Source organism: Podarcis tiliguerta, assembly GCF_965153285.1.
Source record: "Podarcis tiliguerta genome assembly, chromosome: 10".
NCBI classification, from domain to species: Eukaryota; Metazoa; Chordata; class Lepidosauria; order Squamata; family Lacertidae; genus Podarcis; species Podarcis tiliguerta.
In genome coordinates this window covers 55301917-55324613 of record NC_139543.1, presented here as the reverse complement: position 1 = coordinate 55324613, position 22697 = coordinate 55301917, and the positions used below count along the sequence as shown (strand labels likewise).

At 45.3% G+C, this 22697-nt stretch overlaps 1 protein-coding gene and 1 long non-coding RNA gene across 7 annotated transcripts in view; one reads left to right on the top strand and one right to left on the bottom strand.

Moving 5' to 3' along the window:
* Positions 1 to 808: 808 nt before the first annotated feature.
* DDX11 (DEAD/H-box helicase 11) overlaps positions 809 to 22697 on the bottom strand; it is a 34162-nt gene continuing 12273 nt past the window's right edge. For all 6 annotated transcript variants that reach the window (XM_083401439.1, XM_083401438.1, XM_083401440.1 and 3 more), the window contains 20 exons: positions 22467 to 22554; positions 20626 to 20831; positions 19619 to 19771; positions 19443 to 19489; positions 18512 to 18591; positions 17100 to 17144; positions 16446 to 16513; positions 14844 to 14882; positions 13968 to 14088; positions 13246 to 13380; positions 12705 to 12817; positions 8982 to 9054; positions 7246 to 7349; positions 6445 to 6594; positions 5029 to 5097; positions 4764 to 4864; positions 3942 to 4026; positions 2751 to 2826; positions 2135 to 2289; positions 809 to 962 (listed from right to left, as the gene is read on the bottom strand). In XM_083401439.1, the coding sequence (XP_083257565.1) occupies positions 915 to 962; positions 2135 to 2289; positions 2751 to 2826; positions 3942 to 4026; positions 4764 to 4864; positions 5029 to 5097; positions 6445 to 6594; positions 7246 to 7349; positions 8982 to 9054; positions 12705 to 12817; positions 13246 to 13380; positions 13968 to 14088; positions 14844 to 14882; positions 16446 to 16513; positions 17100 to 17144; positions 18512 to 18591; positions 19443 to 19489; positions 19619 to 19771; positions 20626 to 20831; positions 22467 to 22554 (1956 nt within the window). In that variant the 3' untranslated portion in view covers positions 809 to 914. The remainder of the gene's footprint in view (positions 963 to 2134; positions 2290 to 2750; positions 2827 to 3941; positions 4027 to 4763; positions 4865 to 5028; positions 5098 to 6444; positions 6595 to 7245; positions 7350 to 8981; positions 9055 to 12704; positions 12818 to 13245; positions 13381 to 13967; positions 14089 to 14843; positions 14883 to 16445; positions 16514 to 17099; positions 17145 to 18511; positions 18592 to 19442; positions 19490 to 19618; positions 19772 to 20625; positions 20832 to 22466; positions 22555 to 22697) is intronic.
* On the top strand, positions 7356 to 8441 carry LOC310658984. The gene is made up of 2 exons (XR_014502564.1): positions 7356 to 7505; positions 7870 to 8441. It is a non-coding gene; the product is annotated as an uncharacterized lncRNA (long non-coding RNA).

Sequence of the window (22697 nt, the reverse complement as noted above, 5' to 3'; positions counted from 1 at the left end):
ACTTCACCAGTCCTGTGGCTGTTGCTCTGACAACAGGAACTTTTTTGCTTAAAGTTCAGATAAGCAAGCTGAAAGCTTAGCACTCCCTTTGCTGAAAGGATTTATTCAGTTTAAACTTCTCATCAGCCTGGCTTACAGCTTCAAAAGCTGAAGTGACCCCAGTCAGTGTCCTCCTGACACACGTTCCCTCTCTTTCACTTTGTAGTTGGTCACATTCAAGCAGAGGGGAAGGGGAAAGAAGCTTTGGCTTCTCACGCTTTAAAGCATAGTTAAAACAGACCTCTACAATTCTCCAAAATCTCTGCTTGGGTTTTCTCTCCCTCCCATCTAAGCCAGTTCTAAAAAAAACCCAAAAACACGATTTTTCCATGGACTTGTCTGAGATCCAGGCATAGCCGTCAACTTTTCTCTTTCCTTGCGAGGAATCCTATTTGGAATAAGGGAATTTCCCTTAAAAAAAGGGAAATGTTGACAGCTATGGATCCAGGACAAAGTGCATCAGTTCCACTAATGAAAATCCCTGTAATGTCTGGGAAAATCCAGACTTTTGGCAGCCCTTATCTATAGAGATGACAAGAGAGAGAGGGGCCCAGAACCACCACTGGTACAAATATGCAAGGGGGGAGGGACTAATGAACAAGGGATACATCACGAGGGATACAGCTGCTCACTTACCCTCAGGAACAGAGCAACTCTTGTCTAGCACAAATAGAAGAGGACCCCTCTCCTCCCACAGGGTTTCTGTAACCTGAACTCATAGTGCAACATGCCTAAAGGCTTGGCAACACAAAACTCCTTGAGCATGAGGTTTGAAAGAATGCTTTAGCTATTGAGAAATTCAAAAACAATATTGACATAAACAAACCCTGAAGGCACTTCACACAGAGGGGATGAGGCAGCTGCAAGCATTTCCGTTATCTGAAGGGCAGAGACTCACAACTTGATCTCTTCTCCACATGAAACTGCAGAACAGAAAATGGAAATTACATCAGGTGTGGAACCACCAGAAGCACAATCCCAACAGCCGAGCCCTGAGCAGGCGTTAAGCACCTGCTGGAACTGGGGAGGGGGGAGGCAGAACTAACTAGTTCCAAGTTGTGCCCCCACCATTTCTCCCGCCGAGTTCTACAATGCCAACATTTAGGCGACACAGGAGGAAACTGCTAGGCAGGGCCACCCCCATGGACTGGATGCAGAGAGGTGACAGCCTAGGGGGAATGGAAAAACTCGGGGGGGGGGGGGGGCTTTTTCCAAGCCTTTTTTTTTTCCCCCTCAAAAAAATTGAAGGGAAAAAAGGATTATGAAATAGACCAGGTGTTTAATATATCTAGTCTCCTGAAATGATTTCTGAAACTCTTAACAGGAAGACTTCTTCGTAAAACTATGTACAGTATCGTTACAAAACCCGTACACCAAGGACAAGCAAGCACCAAGTTGTATTTCTTCCTCTTGGAGGGCACTGCCATTGTCACAAGAGAAGGCTTCAGTGCCTTCTTTGCTTGTGGCCCTCTCACTAGCACAGCCAGTACATATTTCTGCCCTCTTAACTAGGCCTCAAATAACTTGGAGTGGGAGAAAGAACTGAGCAACGTTAATATTGTTGCCATCCAATTCATGCTGCTGCAAATCTGTTGGGCCAAAAATTCAAAAGACAAAAACGTAAGCAATGGTAACGCCACTTCTGCATTTGACTGGACAACAAGGCCAAGGAATGCAGCCTGGAATTCTGCACATCCCTCCTGCAACATGGTGGCAAGAGCTTTGCTCAATACAGCCTCCAACTCCTCTTGCTTTCTTACACACTTCTTCCATTTTCTGCAGCATGTGGGGGAGGGAGAACCTGGCCTATGCTTGGAAATACCCCAAATCCAGAAATAAAATGACATGAAAAAAACTGGAGGAAAAAGTATTTCCCCCCTTTCAATAGCTTCGAAATTTCCATAAATTTTATGTCTAACTAGATTTAAGAAAGAAGGCAGGCATGTGATGATGTTGGTGAGCTGGTGTTCCACACATCCTCATAAACCAACCTCCATTGCAGGCCATGGTAAGAACCAATGCCAAGATTCTCATTCCATGGAGTGTGTGTGTGTGTGTGTTGTGGGAATAAGCAGAGCCTAGTATTGTGACTCACCTTTCTTAGTGCTGCAAAGGCTGGCCCAAAGACAGGTTTGGTCTGAGTCCTGCTCTTGATCCACTGAGGTAGTTTGTTGAAAATAGCTGGGCGGGCATACCTGTGATCTAAGAGCACAATGCTGGCAAAGTCCTTTTGATGGCGAATTGCTCTCCCTGTTAAGAGAAGCCACACACACAAATCAATCAGCTGTCAACTTATTACAGCAGGAGCAGCCAATGTGATGCACTAAGGCAACCTTACACATGTTCACAGAATTACTGTCCCCCCCCCCCCAAAAAAAAACATATGAGATAACCGCTGCATGAGAAAGAAAACTAGTTCCTCTTCTGGCTTACAAAAGCGTCCTTGCCCAGTTACTGCTATGGGGAGATTCTCTCTTACCATGAACAGCTAGGCATGTGGCTGTTTACAAGGCTGGGTTAATGTGACGGCAGCTTGAGGACTGCGCAAAATTATTGACAAGTTGGTACTTTTGTTCCTGTTGCTTTCACTGCTTGAGGTTCAGGCTACATGCATCAGAAATAGCTGCTTCTAAATTCTGCCAGCCCACAGGAAGCCACCATCACTGCTCTTTTGGAGAACATCAAAACCCACTTGCGAATTCTGCACTTACCTATTGACTGGTTGACTGCTTTCATGCACAAGTTCTCAATCAGAGTTCTGCCTGGTGCCTGGCCTGCAGTTTTTGGCTGGAGGAGGGAAACCAAGATGACAGAGACAGGTAACAATGAGCAAAGTTTCCCCAGAGTCAAGAGCCTTCCTGACTACCCACCCTCAATGCAGCAGTTTCAGAGGGCAGCACCAGAGCAGGTATGAAAGCAGCAAGGACTTGAACTACATTTTGGCCTGCCAGTCAAGTCAGGTTGCATATCCAGTCCTAGCTACAGCTGGGCTTGAAGAAAGGGTAAAAGGAGGAGTCAGTTTTCAAAGGCACGCAGTAGGGAGCTATCCTAAATAATGGGGAAACACCTGTCTAGCTGCTTAGCTTTCGAATAAGGTAATGACAAATGAATTTCAAAGCCTGAGATTCCATCTTGATTTGGGCCCTGCATAAGAAGCAAAAATAAGAGGTGTCCCAGGAACTGAGCATGGAAATGTGCTGCTTGAGGTACAAACACACCAAAGAACAACCCCACCCCCCCAGAACCCTTACATCATGAAAGCAACAGCACTATCTCATTCCCAAGCCAATAAACAGCCAGTGCTCTCCACGCACAGAGACATTAAGGGCAATTAATACAACATGCAAGGCTCATGCACGACGAGCGAATCGTGTCACAGTATCAAGGAGCGATGAATCAGCCACCTAAGAGGAACTGTGCACAGTTTCCCCCTCACCTCAGATGTAATAAAGTTTTCAGCTGAGGCTGTCTTATGAGCTCCCTGTGAAGCAGCCCTGAGCGCTGTTCTGCCTGATGCTATGAGCCTCTGTTACCAGCCACTAATTTGATACTGCAGTAGTTAAATTCCATTACAAGGACCAAGCTGTTAACCTCATGTAAGAATGGGGAGTAATTACAAGCCTCTCTCACTTAAGATGAATGAAGTGTGTGTGTGTGTGTGTGTGTGTGTGTGTGTGTGTGTGTGTTTAAGCACTTTGGGTTTCAAAGGAGCAACATTAACTTTCTAATTTGGGTGGTCAATGGGGGGGGGGGAGGTGGTGGTGGGGAAATAGCTCTTTCCCAAGAACAGCAAAAAGGTACATGGCTATGCAAAGAGTTATCCATAATGCAAGTGTGTCCCTAAGCTGCTTTGCCACATTGCAAAGCGGATCCAGCGAGAGTGGAAAGGGGTGGACAGTTACCATAGTCTTGTCAAGGTATGCCATTTTCTCTTGAAGTTCTGGAGACTTGATGTTGGGGTAAGGCATGCCCACCATGATCACACACCTAGGAATGGGGGGCGGGGGAGACAAGAGAGGAAGACAGACACCCACCCACCCACCACAGGTATTTCGTTAGCTTTTGTAATAATACCACAATGCCCCTTTTAGCAGGAAAATGTCAAAGAGGCCATGTTTCATCCTAACACTGCATTAATAGGATTGTGGAGCAAGTACATTAGATGCAAGACAGTTTTCCTCCTCCTGGAATTATGCATAAGAGCTCAGGAAACTTTCAAATAAACTGAAACAGAATTCGGGCAACCATTTTTTGCCGTGGGGGTGTGGAGGAGGTTTAATCTAGCGCAAGTTTGCTCCCTGTGAAAACCTGTGCCTCTAGTAGCACTTCTGGCTCAATTCAATTTCTGAGACCTATTTTAGTCCTCTAAGTAACAGTGGGGTAGGACAAGCCTCAAGAGGAAACGACTGCATCTTGCTCAAGGCAAATCATCGCTTAAGGAAGTCCTTCCAACATCCAGAGGCTGCAAGTCTCCAGTCTATGCATTTAATGATTTTATTATTTATATGTCACCCATCCGACTAAGCTGCCCCGGCCGTTCTGGGAGGCTTCAAGCAAAAACAAAAAACAAACTACGGTAAAACATTTCCTTTGCCCCTCTACCTCACTGCCAAATTAAAAAACTTGGAACTACAAGAAAGTATTTCAGCTGCAGAACTGCACAGGGGAGAAAGGGTTAATGGGGGTGGGATTTCCACATCTCCTATCACAAGCCAGTCATTTACCTTCCCAGGTCATCAGAAAAATTGATTCCTTCGCTCATTTTCCCACCAACGACAGAGAACAGCAGCGCTCCTGTCATGGGGCCTCCTGACTGGCTGCAACGCTGCATAAAAGAAAGCCCCGCCCCCAGGGGTGGGTGGTTAAAGGCTGGGAAATGAGCCCACCTCTGGGCCAAAGTAGCAGAGTGGCCGTTTGGCTGAGCTGATACAAGAGCACTGCCTTTTCCCACTAAGTACCTTAGCAGCCTGCCAGCCCCATGGCTCTCACCTTGATGCACTTGGCATATTCAGCCAACACCTGCTCCACCTGGTTTGCTCGCTTTGGTTCCTGAAATATCTGTTTAAAAAATGCAGAAAACATCAGTTGATGGAGAGATGCTGAACTTACACAAAGCACATTATCATTATCAGTTTACAGTGGTACCTCAGGTTACATACGCTTCAGGTTACAGACTCCACTAACCCAGAAATAGTACCTCGGGTTAAGAACTTTGCCTCAGGATGAGAACAGAAATTGTGCACTAGCTAAAGTGGTGCTTCAGGTTAAGAACAGTTTCAGGTTAAGAACGGACCTCTGGAACTTAACCCAAGGTACCACTGTAGTTGCATGTTGTCTTTCTGCACACAAAAATCATGCTGAAAGTTGCTTAATACAAGGAGATCAGCAATACATCACAGGATCAACCACTGCAAGAACAATTTCATAATAGCAAACAAACTTAACAGAATACAAAAAAAAAAAAAAACCCACCCCAGAATTTCAATTCAGTAAGTGTAGCAACAGTACACCTCCAGGCAGTAGCAAAAACAACTCGACCTTGGTCCAAAATATTCAAGCAGCTGTTTCTAAATTCACTACAGATTAGACAAGAATCAGGTGAATCTGACCAAATATGGAGGCCTCGGCTTCCCCACTGAGAATTAACTGCTCCTTTGGCACAACCAGTTCAGGCAGCATCATAGCAGGAAACATGGAGGAAGACGACAAGAGACTTGGTACCGGAATAACCCTCTTCAGACCAGTGTAGCATCTGCACCGTCACAGCAAGAGGATCTTCGCTATGCTTTTATTTATTTATTTTAATTAAAAACACAGATTTTGCCAGTAGGAAACTAAGGTTCAAATCCCCAATTGACTGTGATGCTCCTCAATTGAGTCCTGGGCAACCTGGTTATGAGGACACAAATTGAGAATCACACACACACAACTGAATGGGTTTTTATTATGCAATGCCATATGTCCCGTTTGCTCATGATTTGTTGTGCTCACAATGAACTCTCAGGATTTAGCTCTCCAGGTTACAGAAGCTTAATTTTCGATTTGCAAAATAAATTTCAAATGGCCCTCATCTCTGGGCTCTCGTCTGCCTCCGCTGCCAACGAGCCAAGCTTGCTGCGCTTTGAGAAAGCATGGAGCAGCGCTTAATCTAATTTAGACCCAAGTACACCAATCAGTCGCCCAGCAAGTATTGCTTATTCATTATTGGGGGGGGGGGGGCGGGAGGGGGGGGAATTGGACATATAAACAAACATCCTCTCTGCTTCACTGTGCAGGCAGCGGGAACAACTCAAGGAGAGGGAACAAAAAACAGAGCGGAGGACTGTAATCAGCCAATAATGGTTTGATTCCAGAACGAATGGGCTTCCGCTTAAAAGCACCGGCAGCACCAGGCCGAGCAATTACCTTCTTTTTAGAGGCCAGCTGGTTAAGCACCCCGGTCTTCTCCCAATGCGTATAAACCTGCTTCTCGTACTCGTAAGAGGGGAAGAAGCAGACCACGCCCCCAGGGACGACGTTGCACAGGTTGCAAAGGATCCGCCCCACCTCAGCCATCTAGAGAGAGAAAAGAAGCCACCACAATTTTTAGTGCACCGGATTCAAAAGCCACTGCCTGCTGAATAAACATTCACAAACTTCTTATTGATAACATCTAGATAGATAAATTAAGGATCTGCACAGTTTTGTAACATACAGAAAATAACATATGTTGATAAACCAGAAAGAGGAGCTGAGGGAAGTCTTTGGGGGGGAGAGGGGGGGCTATAATTGGGGGAGGGAGGGAAAAATAGGGGGGGATTTTTAAGGATGATATGTTTTTTGATAAACTGTTATGTTGAAATTACTAATAAAAATATTTTAAAAAACAAAACAAAAGCCACTGCCTGTATTAGGCCCAGTATTAGGCCCAGAGGAAGGGGCTAGCCCGCAAGCCCCACCCGCTACCCTCCTCTCCTTCACCTCATTTGTCCTAGCAGCGGTGGCTTATTATTTTGTACGAAGCGCATTGCCAGTTCTGAAAAGGCTATCAAAATGGAGTAAGTTTTGCTACATCCAAGCAGCTGCTGTGATAACAGAATGCTGGGCTCGTTGAGTGCCTGGTCTGATCCAGCAAGGCCTGTTGCATCTCCCCCCCCCCCCCCCCGGCAAGCTCAAAACATGAAGCGACATATCTTGAACAGTCAAAGGAGTGGGATGGATACTGACCATCTGAGGTAGGCCTCGCTTCTCATAGGTGAATTCCAGCTGCTGGTTGGATGGGCCGCTGCAGAGGATGATGGGTAAAATGTTGTCTGGGGGAATCACGTGACCTGACAACATATAAGCAGGCAGAAGGAATGAGAGGCAGTGAAGCTGAACAGCCATCCCTCTTCATAGCCGCTTGGAAGCAAAGCCGTATCCGAGCCCACCTCTGGACCCACAGATCACCAGCAGATCTTAGTGGTCAAGCAAATTGTGTGGTAAAGGTAAAGGGACCCCTGACTATTAGGTCCAGTCATGGCCGACTCTGGGGTTGCGGTGCTCATCTCACTTTACTGGCCGAAGGAGCCAGCGTACAGCTTCCGGGTCATGTGGCCAGCATCACTGAGCCGCTTTTGGCGAATCAAAGCAGCGCATGGAAACACTGTTTACCTTCCCGCTGGAGCGGTACCTATTTATCTACTTGCACTTTGACGTGCTTTCGAACTGCTAGGTTGGCAGGAGCAGGGACCGAGCAACGGGAGCTCACCCCGTCGCGGGGATTCGAACCGCCGACCTTCCGATCAGCAAGTCCTAGGCTCTGTGGTTTAACACACAGCGCCACCCGCGCCCCTAAATTGTGTGGTAGAGTCACCTTAAAGAGAGCCACTAAAAACACAAGGTGTAATTTAATCGGAGCAAGGATTCCTTACTCCCTGACTGAACGCTTGAAAGTCACAACTGAAGGGGTGACACGGAAAGGAAGGTGGGATGTGAGTTTGGCACTGACACCTGCGCATAACACAAGTAGCTGTGGATTCTCATAGCAAGCACTGATTCTGCCTGGGGACTGGCATGAGCCACACTGACTGCTGATTTTGTGACATTTCTTCTCAGCCTGGAGATCTGTAAACAGGCATATTTCCATGGTGACACCCACGCCTTCAAGATTCTCTCCTCCTAAAGAAACGGGTCCCTGAAACAATGCCCTGAATCACTCCTACTTTGGCAAGCAGGAGAGAAAGATCATTTGGCTCTTAACTATCATATGCTAATAGCAAATTCGATTACCCAAGTGTGAATCCTTACACAGCCAAAAGGGCACCACCCACAAACAGAATGGGGGGAGGTAGGAATGCTTAGGGAAACCCCAAGGTTTGAGAAGGACAAAAAGAGAGAGAGAAAGCCTAAGTGGACACCACACACACACACACACACACACACACACCAGTCCAATGCAGACAAATTCTCAGTGGGCAAGGAATGACAACTGTCTTGGGGGGCATGGATTGGAGTCTGCTGGAAGCAGGCATGGCTGGCTGGAACCCTGAATGGGAGCAGTGTTTTGTTGCAGGTCCCACTTGTCCCAAACATGATGTCCCTGTTCTACACAGTCATGTTCATATGGCAGGAAGCCCTAGTTAATTCACTGGAACCTGCAGCCATCATTGCATTTTCCATCTTGGGTTTTTTAAGTGGAGGGAGGAAGACAGCAGTTCTGGCCCTTTTGCTTTCAGCCTATTGCAAGTACAGCTGCATTTGCCACTGTGGATGCTGCCAGGGATTCCCCATGTAAAGTGATGCTGGAGGTGGGAGGCCACTGGGCTGCAGCATTTCAGCAGGCAAGGATGAAGCAGGGAACGTTTTGCTACACACAGTGCCATAGCAACAGGCAGGCAGGGTCCATCTGCCCACTGCAATTTGCTGGATGATAATAGTAATTTTAAAAGCACTCCTTTCCCTTCCCTGTCTCCCAGGCTCACCGCAGGAGAACTCCTCGATCCTGTCGGCACCAACACCAGCGCAGACAAGCAGCTGCTCCCGGAAATCGGCCACCTGCAAGTCACAAGGCTTTCATAAAAATCTAGGAAGGCTCAAGCAGTAGGCAGGGCTAGATGGGCTCATGTGCTCTCCCCTTGATTTTGGCCAAGGTCACCCAAGTCCTCCTACCCAGAAACCAAATCCTGCTACCTATGCAGGAAGCTGCTGTATATACACCAGTTCATGCTACTTGTCCATAGAGCCCAGTATTGTCTACTCAGCTGGCAGCAGCTCTAAAGAGCTCTGCTAGTTGAGATCTTTTTAAGTGTAAATTGCAAGAACTGGACCTGGGTGTCCTGCATGCAAGGAATGAGCTCCCTTAGCAAACTATGGTCCAGTCAGACACACTGACCCATTGCACCACGGGAAGAAGCCATTCAAGAGACAGAACCAACCCTCTCAGCATATCGCTTCCCTGTTTCTGAGATGCCTACAGAACCTCCCAGAATCCCTTTCACCCACAAGGCAAATATTTCAGTGGTGCACTGTAGTAATATTCAGCTGTGGTTGCCAGCCTGCCCTGTGACTTTAGCTGCTGTCAAGCTAGCTTTTATGATTTATAGCTGTTTTTCTGCAATTTTATTGAATCTGTATCTTGTCATCTGCCCTGGGAATCTGCTAAAATGAAAGGTGGGTTATAAATGCACCTAATAAAATAAATAAGCAAAACAAAGAGCGGGCCCAACTCTTTCCATTGCATCTCCAGAGCACACGAGTAAGAGAACAACTTTCTAATAAATCTATCACTCTGGTGTGTGGTCTTTTCTTATTTTTGAATTTTTTGGAACTTTTAAAAAAAGTTTTAAAGTATTAATGTTGTATTATCTTGATTTTATGCTCTATAAATGCCTTGAGCAGACTTTGTTCAGAAAGGCAGCCTAAAATAAGTAACGTTCAAAAATAATATTCAGAAACCCTCAGTGAAAAGTCCTTCATATAATGCCTGCGTTGCAAGACAAACCCAGATTTGCAAACTACAGTGTTACCTCGGGTTACATACGCTTCAGGTTACATACGCTTCAGGTTACAGACTCCGCTAACCCAGAAATAGTGCTTCAGGTTAAGAAGTTTGCTTCAGGATGAGAACAGAAATCATGCTCCAGCGGAACGGCGGCAGCAGGAGGCCCCATTAGCTAAAGTGGTGCTTCAGGTTAAGAACAGTTTCAGGTTAAGTACGGACCTCCGGAACAAATTAAGTACTTAACCCAAGGTACCACTGTATCCTTAAGGCTGGCTGTACACCAGCATGTTGTCAACATCACAACTGAACTGTGACACCAACCAGCTGTATGCCACATCTGGAAGACCAAAGTGGTGTGTAATTATTAGGCTGCATCCAGAAGACTAAATGGCCACAAGATCATTTGCAAAGTTTGTGCCTTCCCACATTTCAGGAATACAGTGCATACCCTGACAATTTCTCTTATTTCTGTCCCATCTGACTTGCTTTTACAGATGGTGCAACTCTGTCTCCCTCAGTCCTACTGGCCATGCTAGGAAATGAAGTACAGTACTGCCACCAAGTGGCTCCTTCATCACATCATCATATTTTGTTTATTTTATTCCTTTCTATATTGCAAACAGAGGACCATTAGAGTTGGAAGGGACCCCTGGGGTCATCTAGTCCAACCCCCTGCAATGCAGGAAACTGCAGAACCCCATCCAGTTTGAAACCATACCAAACCCAGCTTAGCTTTGCAAATGTGCTAACTGTTTTATTGCTGCACTGCTAGGAGAACACTATCAGATCTCGGTTAAAAGCGAAACATCCTAAAAAACAAAAAACCGAAGCAAGATGTATTCAAGAAAACAGCAAGGACAAAATGGGCCATCTAACAAGGTTTTTTAAAAAAATAAATGCATCTTTTTTCCTTAAGAAGGTTTGCTGAAGTAACTAACCCTTTTATAGTTGGCACCTAAAGATCACAGCAGATAGTGCCAGCTTGATTTCATGAGGCAGAGAGTTCCACAGTCCCCATGATGCCACACTCCATGCACAACTTCTCGTCATGGACAGCTGACATGCCTCAGTGGCCGAATACGAAGACTGTGCAGTGGTCAAGGGAATAAGGTGGCCTTTTTAAGTACCTAGGAATCTGCCTTATACCGAGTCAAGCAATTGGTCCATCTAACTTAGTACTGTCTACACTGACCGGCAATAGCTCTCCATGGGACTGAACTTGGAGCCTTCCACATGCAGAGATGCTCTACCACTGAGCTGCAGTCCTCCCTCACAGTACACAGAAGCCAGGTTGCTTTGGGCTTTATAAACCAATGTTAAGGCCTTGGAGACAGAGAGCACTGGCAGCCAGTGCAGCTCCATAATCATGAACTAATGAAGTTGCACTGTTTTTATCCTAGTTGCAGAATTTGGAGCAGGAAGTATTATAACCTTGCCCAACGGGGGGCTCGAACCCACAATGTCTCATGCTCTACCAACTGAGCTATGCGTTGTCAAAGCCCATCCTCCTCCCTCTTCCCCAGTTATGAAGGGGCTTGTACTGGCCTTGTATGGTACAGCTTAGAGCTATGGGGCTGTAAAGAAATCCATACCAACAATTTTCATACCTAGTTATACGACCATATGAAGCTGACTTAGACCAGATGAGACCACTGGGTTCATCTACCTCAGCATTGTGCCCACTGACTGACGGCAGCTCTACAGGGTTTCAGACCGTGAACATTCCCAGCCCTACGTGGAGATGCCAGGGATTGAATTTGGGATCTCGTGTGTGTGTGTGTGTGTACATGAACACACCTTAAGCAGGAAAGCAGAACAAAAACATTCCTCCCTGACTTCTGAAACAAGCAAGACAGCACAGCCCCCTTCCAACTGGGTTTGCTGTTTAGCTATACACCCAAGGTTTACTCCTTTCCCCACCCCCTATATTCTGCAGCTCCACTTATACGCTGCCAGCAGCTGGGGCTCAGATGCAAAAAGCCTGGCAGAGACTGGTCCTGCCACCATGGTGTTACTGAAATCCTGATTTTTCTGAAACGACCCCTCCTGGCAAGATCACCGCTTGAAGGTCAAACACAAGAGGCTAAGGATCCAGGACTTATCAAAAGCAGCAGGCAGCCTGAAGAAATAGGGCAAAGAAGCATAGGCTTGAATGTCAAGCTTCTAATAAATAATAATGATGATGATGATGGTGGTGATTATGTGAGCCAAAGACTCAAGGAGGCACCTTTCCTGGCTTCCATAAAAGTTATGGAGATTTAGGTTGTGTATTGCTTAGGTTGTGCACATACACCACCAGTTTAAAGTGGATTTGGGGCCTCTAGCTGTTGTCATCATTCCCCCTCCAACGCTTATTTAATTCAGATTTTCCTGATCCTTTGATAAAATGATAGGAGAGAAAAAAACCGACATAAAATTGTTACCCAAAGGTGGGCATTCTGGAAGTGCATTATGTGAGCTCTCCCCCCCCCCCCCCCTTTATGTTCATGGTGATTGATGGGTCCCATCTATCACCAAGGTTACAATACTTCCTGCTCCAAATTCTGCAACTAGGATAAAAGCAGTGCAACTTCGTTGGTTAACCTTCAGTGTGAGTTCACAGCTTCCTAAAGACAGCGTGTAGCCCCTTCTACCACTGCCTGCTTGTAAGCAACCGCTACTCAGACCAGACCAAAGTCTCGAGATGTCAAGAAATGTCTCTCACCGGCTGCATGGTGCCTCCAGCAATGACCACGGCCCGACACTCCTTCAGCACCTGGGCAAAGTGCACCGCTGGATTCAGAAGAAGAAACTTGAGGCTGCTCAGAGCTAAAGTGCCTGGAAAAGGAACACAGAATCATAGAATTGGAAGGGACCCCAAGAGCCATCTAGTCTGATCCCCAGCAATGCAGGAATCTCAGCTATCCTGACAGTGGGCTATCCATCTACCCAACACTGTAATTTCGCCTAAAGATACATTTTGAGAGCGGGGGGGGGGGGGGGGGTTGACAGCACCATTGCTGCCTGTACCAGAAGAGCACTGTTGGTTTTCCTGTCCCACGTCTGGCTCCAAGCAAACAGATCCTTGCAGATTTTCAGGCTGCGTTGAACTAAACTGGGGGGAAACTCTCTCAATGAGAGAGAGTGGCTTCTCACAGAAGCAAGGGGCTTTTCAATCCTTGTGGCCCAGGCCTCATCTGTACCAGCAACTGCAATTTTAGTTAAATAATGTACTTAAAACATACGCCCGTCAACTTGCCCCGTACCTTGCCGGGTGAGGATGACTCTTCCATCTTGGTTTGCATTTGTGAGCGCAGCCAGGAACCCCTCAATGTGCATTAGGGGAGATGCCATTTTTGGCTGCTCATCCTCAGCCTCTCCAGGGGAGCTGTGTTGAGTCCCTGCAGACCAAAAGAGCAACCTCAGCTGGTGAACTTAGTGCCACAAAGCCAGGGGATGCTCAGCAGCTAGGAGGGTAACGAGCTCAGAAGACCATTTTCATTCATACCACATCTGAAAATTGTTAATGATATCAAGCAGAGAAAGTGATGAAACTCTTGCCAATGCAGGTTCTCTGCTCGTCTCGGTCTAAGTGTCCTGTGTAAAAATGCCCACGGCCCCATCAAAACTTAATTTATTTTGGAAAGAAGGAAAAAATTCAAGCTGTTTCCCCCTAACTGAAGAAACGGCATTCAGGAAACAGCTTCGGTAAATTAATTTGCTCCCCAGGGTGGAGTGAACGGACACACCCTGGTCCACATGGACCTGAAGCTCTTGCATGCTTGAAAAGGCCCCATTCATTTCCACAGTGAGCAATCCCATACATGTAAAAGAATACATGTGGGTCGTCTGATTCCATTGAGAGGAAGGGCAGCACACACAGGCAGAGGATACACCAGCATCCCCATGGGGTTACAAAATCACTGCACTGGCAACCATTATAATTGGTTCTGCCTTTTCTAGCCCATTTCACAACACCTGAGCCCACCTTCCTTCTCTTGCCTCTTGTTCAAGGTTTGCAGGAAATTCTGCAAGCCCGATATCTTCTGGTCTTCTTTCCGAGTTTTCAGAGCTCCAGACGCCCCATACCTTTCGACAAAGCCAAAGAGCTGCCAAAATGTAGACAGTATTAAGGTATTGCCCATAACAACTGGTTCTACGCTCAGGGACCTTTCCTGCAAAGTCTGCAGAATCTGGCATGGTAAAAAAGAACTTTAGAACCCACTGCAACTTCTACATGCAGACAATGTACAGGTTTGGCTATAAAGTGATGCCCAATCGGCTGGGATCACTGTAGAAAGGAGATGAAATGTATTTTATGCTATTCATTCTTTGTTAAGCTTGTTGTTGTTGTTGCTGCTATATTATTATTATCTTGCATTTTTATTCCTCTTTGTGGCTGTTTTAATTATTTTTTTACTTTGATGTTCTGCTTGTTACATTTGCAAATCTTATAAAAACATTTTTTTAAAAAGAGTAAGGAGACAGAAGCCCTAACCAGGAATAAAATGGTATCAGCAGCAGATATGGGAACAGACAAAAAAACACAATATTTTCATTATTAATTTCCACCCCCAGAAAACAGTCCCTTCCCCAGTGCTACCTTTTTGCTCTGAAAATTCAAACTGGCAACCATTCAGAGCAACTTCATATAAGTGACCTTTTGTGTGAAATTGCAGAAACCAGTTCCATTAAGTTCCTCGGATTTACTTTACAGGGGAGAAAGGGGGGAGAGTTTCTAGTCCCCAAGACTGCAGAGAGAAACCTGCAAAAATGTTGCAGCAACAAGCAGCTTTTGTACAGGCATCTGAGCAAAAAGTACCTGCCCCCATTCTAGCAGAATAAAAGGCAGAAAGAACAATACCTTCCTGCTGATGAGGCTTTTTGCACAGTAGTGTTGAACCTGTTGGAAGAGAGAGAGAGAGAGAACACACAATGGAACGCCTCTTACTCATCTTATTTGCTTAGCTCGCTCCATATCCCAGCCGCCTCTGTTCAACTGTCACAACTCAACTACTTTTATTAGTTGCTCCAGCAGAAGACTGAACTACACTTCACTTCACAGGTTTACGTTAGAGGTGGATTTGTAAGAGGCAGAAGCAAGCAGCCCTCCAAAGGATTCCTACCACGCTCCAAGGATGCTCAAGCTTCGAGAGTTGCCACTCTGCCACTGCCAAGCATGTGGCTGGCTCTTCTAGGAGGAGAAAGTCCTTGATCATTGTTAAGTAACACACACATGCATTTTCTTCTAGAGAGATGGAGTATGTTCCTTGCCAGCAGAAAACCAGCCCAGTAGAGAGGAAGCAAGTCATTGTTTCCTGCTTGGCAGGGGGTTGGACTCGATGGCCCTTGTGGTCTCTTCCAACTCTATGATTCTAAGAGGTCTGTTATAATATCCAATTTTGCATATTTAAAAGATTTAGATCCCAGCCTCAAGTGCAGCCATTTCCAGAATGCGTTACCTTGCCTAGCTTCTCCTGTCTGCCTTTGACACCTGACACTCATGTACTTTATGGCCCACCCTATCGCTCTGTTTGTAAATTGTTTGAATTGCTTTTAATATTGTGTTTTTATATTGTTTTCACCTGCCCAAAGACCTTATGCTGATGGACAGGGGAGAAAATCAAGAAACCCTATAAATAAGTTTTTAAAAGTGTAATGCTACAAACAAGTGTAGATAATATCTATTAAAATAAACTCAGAAGATGCTGCGGATGATTCAAGCAGACCTATCTCACATAAACACCTGGGAGAATGGGTTACGTTTTAAGCTGGCACCGAAAGGAGAATGTTGTCAACACCAGGGCAGGGCCAGAGCTCAGGGGTGGGGAATCTGATTTGCATGCAAAAGGGTCCCGGTTCAATCCCTGGCAGCTCCATTGAGGGATGGGAACATCCTATGCCTGAAACTCTGGAGAGCCATTGCCAGTTAGTGTAGACAATACAGTGCGAGATGGAACAATTTGGTATAAGGCAGTTTCCTATTGTCCTTATTCCATGGGGAGGGCATTCCACAGCCAGGAATAGGCCTTCTCACATGCTACCGCTCACTTTCTCATCCCTGAATATCAAGAAGCCCCCCCCCCCCCGCACTGTGGATGACCGCTGGAACTTCTTCTTCATGAAAACATGGGGTGCTGGCTAAAGGGAACACCACCACCACTTTACACTTCGTTGCTTAGCAAGTCCAGAGGAGGAAATAAAAACACATACTGGAATGCAGTATGTTTTGATTTGGAAACAGAACATATTATTATTATTATTATTATTATTATTATTATTATTATTATTAATTATACCAGCCTTCATCAAAAGATCTCAGGGTGGTTCACAAGCTAAAAATACAAATAAGTAGTTGAAACAAAAACAACAAAACACTCTTCAGAGCTGGGACCTGAGTTCTCAGCTTCACACAAATCCTATCAGAACAATTCCAGACACTGGAACAAACCAATCCATTCCTAACCTTGAAGAGGTTGATGTTGTCAATCTGGCACTGGAACAGAAAGTCATTGATAGATTTCAGCTGCACCCCTGGGGGGACAGGAAAGAGAGAAAGAGAGAGAGAATTATCCTAGAGAGATATTCCTTATTCACTCCCAATTAGGTAATAATAATAATAATAATAATAATAATAATAATAATAATAATAATAATTTATTATTTATTATTTATACAGTGGTACCTCGCAAGACGAATGCCTCGCAAGACGAATGCCTCGCAAGACAAAAGAGTTTTTTATTTTTTGAGTTGCTTCGCAAGACGAATTTCCCTGTGGGCTTGCTTCGCAAGATGAAAACGTCTTGCGCCTTTTTCTTAAAACCGTCCATGCATTCCTATGGGAAACCGTCAATGCATTCCTATGGGAAACCGTCAATGCATTTCCTATGGGAAACCGTGCTTCGCAAGACGAAAAAATTCACAAGACGAAAAAACTCGCAGAACGAATTAATTTCGTCTTGCGAGGCACCACTATACCTCGCCCATCTGGCTGGGCTTCCCCAGCCACTCTGGGCGGCTTCCAAAAAAATATTAAAATACTGTAATACATCAAACATTAAAAGCTTCCCCATATCTCCAGCTGACCCGTGTCATTTCAGGCATTGGAGGAATGACGTACCTGCTTGTGGAATGCTCTGAGTGTTTGGATTCTGATTTATATTTCCTGTAGAACACAAGAAGAGCAGAGCAATGAGAAATGGTTTACAAAAAAAGCCACTCTGAATTAAAAGCGGTGTTTCCCGAAAAATCCTAAACAGGGAGCTGAGATGACAAGGGCAGAATCCTAAGTGCACATATTAGACCACGCGTGCCACTGAAAGCAGGGGGGGACGTCCGAGTTGCCATGCTTAGAATTCTGACATAAAAAGAATCATTTACAGCTGCAGACAGCAGCTGCCTAGAAACTGGTACCTGAAGTACCGTGTCTACTTCCGGGTTCAACGTATGATTTCTGTTTATTTTTTAAAACTGGAATATGTCCAGAAGTGAGCTATTGGGTGAGGGACCAGGAAACCACATCTATATGAAGGAACGGGTGAAAAATGTGGTTAAGATACTAAAGGGAGACATGAGAGCTGCCTTCAAATAACTGCAGATGAGCAGACTTGCCCTCTGTTGCTCCAGAAGGACTCATAGGTGGAAATGGAAAGGAAGCAGATTTCAGCCAAACTTGAGGAGACACTAAGAACAGCAAGAGCTATTTGACAGTGGAATAGACTGCCTTGAGGTGGGGCAGGGATGATGGGCTCTCCATTGCAGGGGATGGCCAACCACTTGTCAAGGATGCTGTAGTTGCAGACCCCTACACTCAGCAAGAGGCAGAAGTAGATGATGTCTAAGAGGCCATGCAATTCTGAAGTTCTGTCACTCTCCAAGGCTGCCACCTAGAAGGAAACATTTCGTTCCAGTGCTGTGCATTCACGGCTGTATCCCCCCCCTAAACACAGATTCCAATTTGCTTCTCATTAAAGGGCTTATTGCATTTGTACATGCTTAAAAAAAATAATTCAACAAGCAATTTGGAATTTGATTACATTAAGCTGGTAGCAAGTTCGGTAAATACAGGAAGTTGACTTAATTATATGGCGTATAGCCAGAGCACAAGCAGACACCTGGGGAGGGGGGAACCCACGTGCAATAAGCAAATTCCTCTTTATGCACCTCTTAAAAAACCTTCATTTAGCTGCATAGTTTCCTATTAGAATGAACAAAAATGGCAACCGAGAAAAGGTTGAGGCAGAGGTGGAAGACAGAGGTGACCGAAGGAGGACTGGGTTGGGGAAAGGGGAGAAACAAGGTCAGTACAGGCAACTGGGACTGTTCAGGCTCAATTTTTCTCTTGCATATTCACACACAAGATAATTCAGAGGCTCCCAGAGCAATGGGAGCCCATATAATGAGGGATCAGCTTCACCTCCCTTGAGACAAACACTGTCTCTCAAAGTCTGGTTTGGCTTGGTGCCTTTGAGGAAAGTAGCAGGAACCTGTTCCCAGCAGAGTAGAAACCAACAAACCCACATTCTCTCTTACCTCCAAGAACAGCCACAAACTTCTCCAGCAGAAACAGAATCTGTTTAATGTACATCAGGTTCTTTGCTTTCAAGCGCTTCCTATCACAGAAATCAAAGGGTGTCTCAATGCAAACAGGCAGTGCTCCTGACACAACAGAGCTACGTTGGGCTTAGAATTATGCCCCTAGTGAAGAGAATGAAGCCCTTGGTGGTGAATAAACACTGCCACATATAGACGGACAACTATGACTGTAACAGCAAACCACGTATTGTTGTTTCACAGATGAGCAACCTCATCTTGGGACTTGCATGCTCCCCCTCCTTTCTTCCACATGCAAAGGGAGAATATAGTTTTAAATTGTTTTACACTATCTCTGCGAGAAGGAAAGTTGTGTGCTGTGCTTTAGGCTTGTTTTTGCCTTTCCCCACAATTGAATTTTTAAAACATGGCTGAGCACGTGTGAGAAAACATGCACTGCAGTGCAATGTTGCTCTGCTGCTGCTATGCTATCTGAGGCGAAGCCATGGTTTAGCCTAGTGCCACATCCAAAACTAAGACTGTGGGTTTGTCTCACTCCAGACAAACCAAGACCAGTAAACCAAGAACAAACCTTTAGTCACAGCTCATGGTTTGTCCGGAGTGAGACAAACCACAAGTTCTGATTTGGTAAGCTAAACCATGGCCTAGTCCTGCCTAGCACAGGGGCAGCAGGTCCCAGGGAAGAGGGTCGTGGCTGCCATCTTACATCCAAGAGCCCACATGTTTGCTCATTGGTGCAAAGACATGGTTTGGTTTTAGGCATACTGTCCAAACTGGGCCATTTATGATGCTTGTTTCTACTTTGTAAGCCGCCTGAATAATTTTATAGATTGGCAGTCATGTAAATAGCAAAAAGCCCTCGTTTTACACAGTGCTCAAACATGTCAACCTGAGTTGTAAATAGCTTTACCTGTAGCGCTCCATGTACTGCAACAGCTGAGAATGGGCGCAGCACAGCTATAATAGAAATAAAATGTTGGCATTGAAGGCAGCTTAAAAGAAAAACCCACCACTGTGGAAATGTAAACTCTACGGTGGAAGACCAAAAAACACACAGCAGAGCAGGGGCTCTGAGGTCTGGCTCACCTGAGAACCGCTAACCTGGGCACTGTAGATGCAGGTGAGGGTATCTATCAGATTGTGGGCTTCGTCAATGATCACCACCTGATCCTTCAGCTTGATCCCAGATGCACTTCTAGTAGCTCCATGCAGAAGCATTTGATATGGCAACACCACCAGCTGAAGGAGGGACACAGGCTCGGGTTACAAGGGTGATTTGTCACATTTATGGGACTAAAGGTAAGTAAGGTCCACCACACATGGTGCAAATGCATTCCCAAAACACACACACAAAAATTAAGTGTGAACAGGAAGTAGGGGCGAGATGCGTTTGCAAACATGGACTACTTTCTAGTCCCCACTGAGTGCACTTTCAGTGGCAAACCCAAGGTTGCCAGTGCATAGCTGGCAAAAAGGTCCTGGGAGAGGCATATAAGGTAGGAGGCAAGAAACGGAGCCCTTTTCCTCCATAGTAGAGTTAGGCAACAGGGTGCCCTCCAGGTATCTTGTACTACAACTTCCATCATCCCCAGCTAGCAAGGTCAACGGTCAAGAATGATGGGCGCTGCAGTCTACGTTCGCTACCGCTGCTCCAATAGGGCAACCATTCAAAAGGCAGGCACTATCAGGTTTCTGCTGCCAGGCAATTAAATCACTTTTGGTTGATCTGATCTGGGCCGTATCCAACAGCGTTCCCTCCACCGACTGAAAGCACTTTAATTAATCAGCAGCAATGGGGTGGAGGCAATTTCTGTAATTTATCTATCTCCCAACAGGACTAGGTCTTTCATATAGCCAATTAAGGCAACTGATGGTACTAGGAGAGGTAAACTATTTAGATAATTCTAACAATTAGCAAACGTGAAGTCCAGGTTTGTGTACGTGGCTCTAAACCTGCTTTCGCCTACTTTATTTATAGCCCAGTGTTTGAGACACACACAAATGCAGCACCATGGTTTTCACCTGCCTTGCTCAACAGCTGAAGAATTTGAGGCTAAAGGAAAGCGGCTGGTTTGCTTTTTTGTGGGGCTCACCTGAGCAGCTGGGATAGCATATCGGCTTCCATAATACGGGCAGGCCTTCATTCCCTTCCCCAGAGTCACCAGCTGCTCGATATCTTTCACCTCAACCAGAACTTCATCCCGAAGGAGCTGCATGGGCTCATAGGAGTAAAATGGACAAACTGTTCGGCTCACTCGCCTTTTCTTCCCTTCTGCCTCCTCTCCTGCGTTAGTCTTCTCTGGAAGCGAAAAAGGTCAGAAAGAAGAGCTGTGAGAGCCAAATGGAAAGAGGCATTCATATGAACGTGAGTGAACGCAGTGCAAGGGGCCCTTCCTACAACAAAGGTGGGCAACCTTTTTTCTCTAGAGGGCCAATTCCCCTTGAGGCTGCAAGCCGCTGGTGAGCAGAGATAAAAGTGCTCTGGGGACATGGCTGGCTGGAACCCTGAACAGGAGCACTCCATGCTGCAACATTTTATTGCAGGCCCCACTTTCCTGATGATGGTAGAACCTGCCATTGAATTGCACTATATAGTACCACCAAGGCAACTATCTGTGAACAAACAATAAATGTCCATAAAAATGGCAAGTCATTTTAACTAACTGAAGGACATCATCCTCTTTCTATGCTCCTCCCGATGGGAATATGCAGATGGGGACAGATATACCCCTGCTTTAAGTCATTTGCATGCTTTCTTTCTTGTATATTATTTACTACAAAGCTCAATGACTAAGGTCTTTAGTGATGTTGGAGCACTGAATCACTGGTATATCACAAGTGGGCTCTATTACTGTGTTTATAATTGTTCAAGATAAGATCTATTTTGGAAAGAGAAGAAATGAGCACTGAACCACTGATATAATACAAGCGAACTCTTTATTTACTGTGTTTGCAATCGTTTAAGATAAAACCTATTTCAGGCACATACCTCCACATGTGGTGAGAGTGCCCCAAAATCCAACCATTCTGGACAACAACCATATGAGAAATATGTAAAATAACCAAGCAAGTATTAAAAATCACCCCAGAATTGGTCTTACTAAACATCTTCCAAGACAATAATGCCCACTTACACCACAAAGAACTCATAACCCACCTACTCTCAACAGCCAGAAACATCATAACCAGACACTGGAGAGACCTGTCAGGAGTAAGCATGGACCAATGGTACCAAACAGTATGGGAAACAGCCTTACTAGAAAAATTAACCAATAAACTGAAACTGACATGGGGACAAATAGAAGAAGACGCACAGCCCAACAAGACAATGACAAAAATCCACCAACAGCATACAAATCAATAAGGCTAACCTGATCCAAAACACCCACCCACCCCACTCACACACAAAAACAAAGACCACCACAGCCGACCACAAATGAACAAGCACACCCTAGGCCAACCCCAACCTCTCTCACCAACAAAAGAACACAAGTGAACACAAATCTCACCACAAGTGAACAGCAAAGAAGCTGCACAAACAACGCTGACACCAAACCCTACATATATTAAGTAAAATAGAAACATCGTCACCCAACCCCCCCACCCTTTTTTCCCTAATGTCTCAACAAATGAAACTGATTTGTAAAAATGTTACATGGGGGTGGGGGGGGGGAATACGAGACATTGCACATACTTTTGTAAATCAAGAAAATCTTTAATAAAAATACATTTTTTAAAAGATAAAACCTATTTGGGAAAGAAACTACTTTTGCAATTTTTATGGATGTTTATTGTTTGTTTACAGATAGATGCCTTTGTGATATTATCTTGTGTCGATTGCAGTAGTCATTGTATCACCAACCTGTTCCTTGTTTTATTGAAATACACTAGGCACCATTTAAGTCATTGTTCCCAGCATGTGACACTTTCCTACCATGTTTATTCTTCTGCATCTCCATGCAACGGTCATTGATGAGCTGGACGGCTCCCAGGTGCCTCACTTCCTCATTCACACAGAGGTTCTGAGACAGGGTAAGGCAGGAAAAAGCAGAAACCAGTTACAAAAATAGAGAGAGACACTCACAACATACACGGAGCAGAATTACGAGAGGCAAATTGTTTGAGGTTTTCTCGCGGTCGGGACGAAAAATAACAAACATTGAAA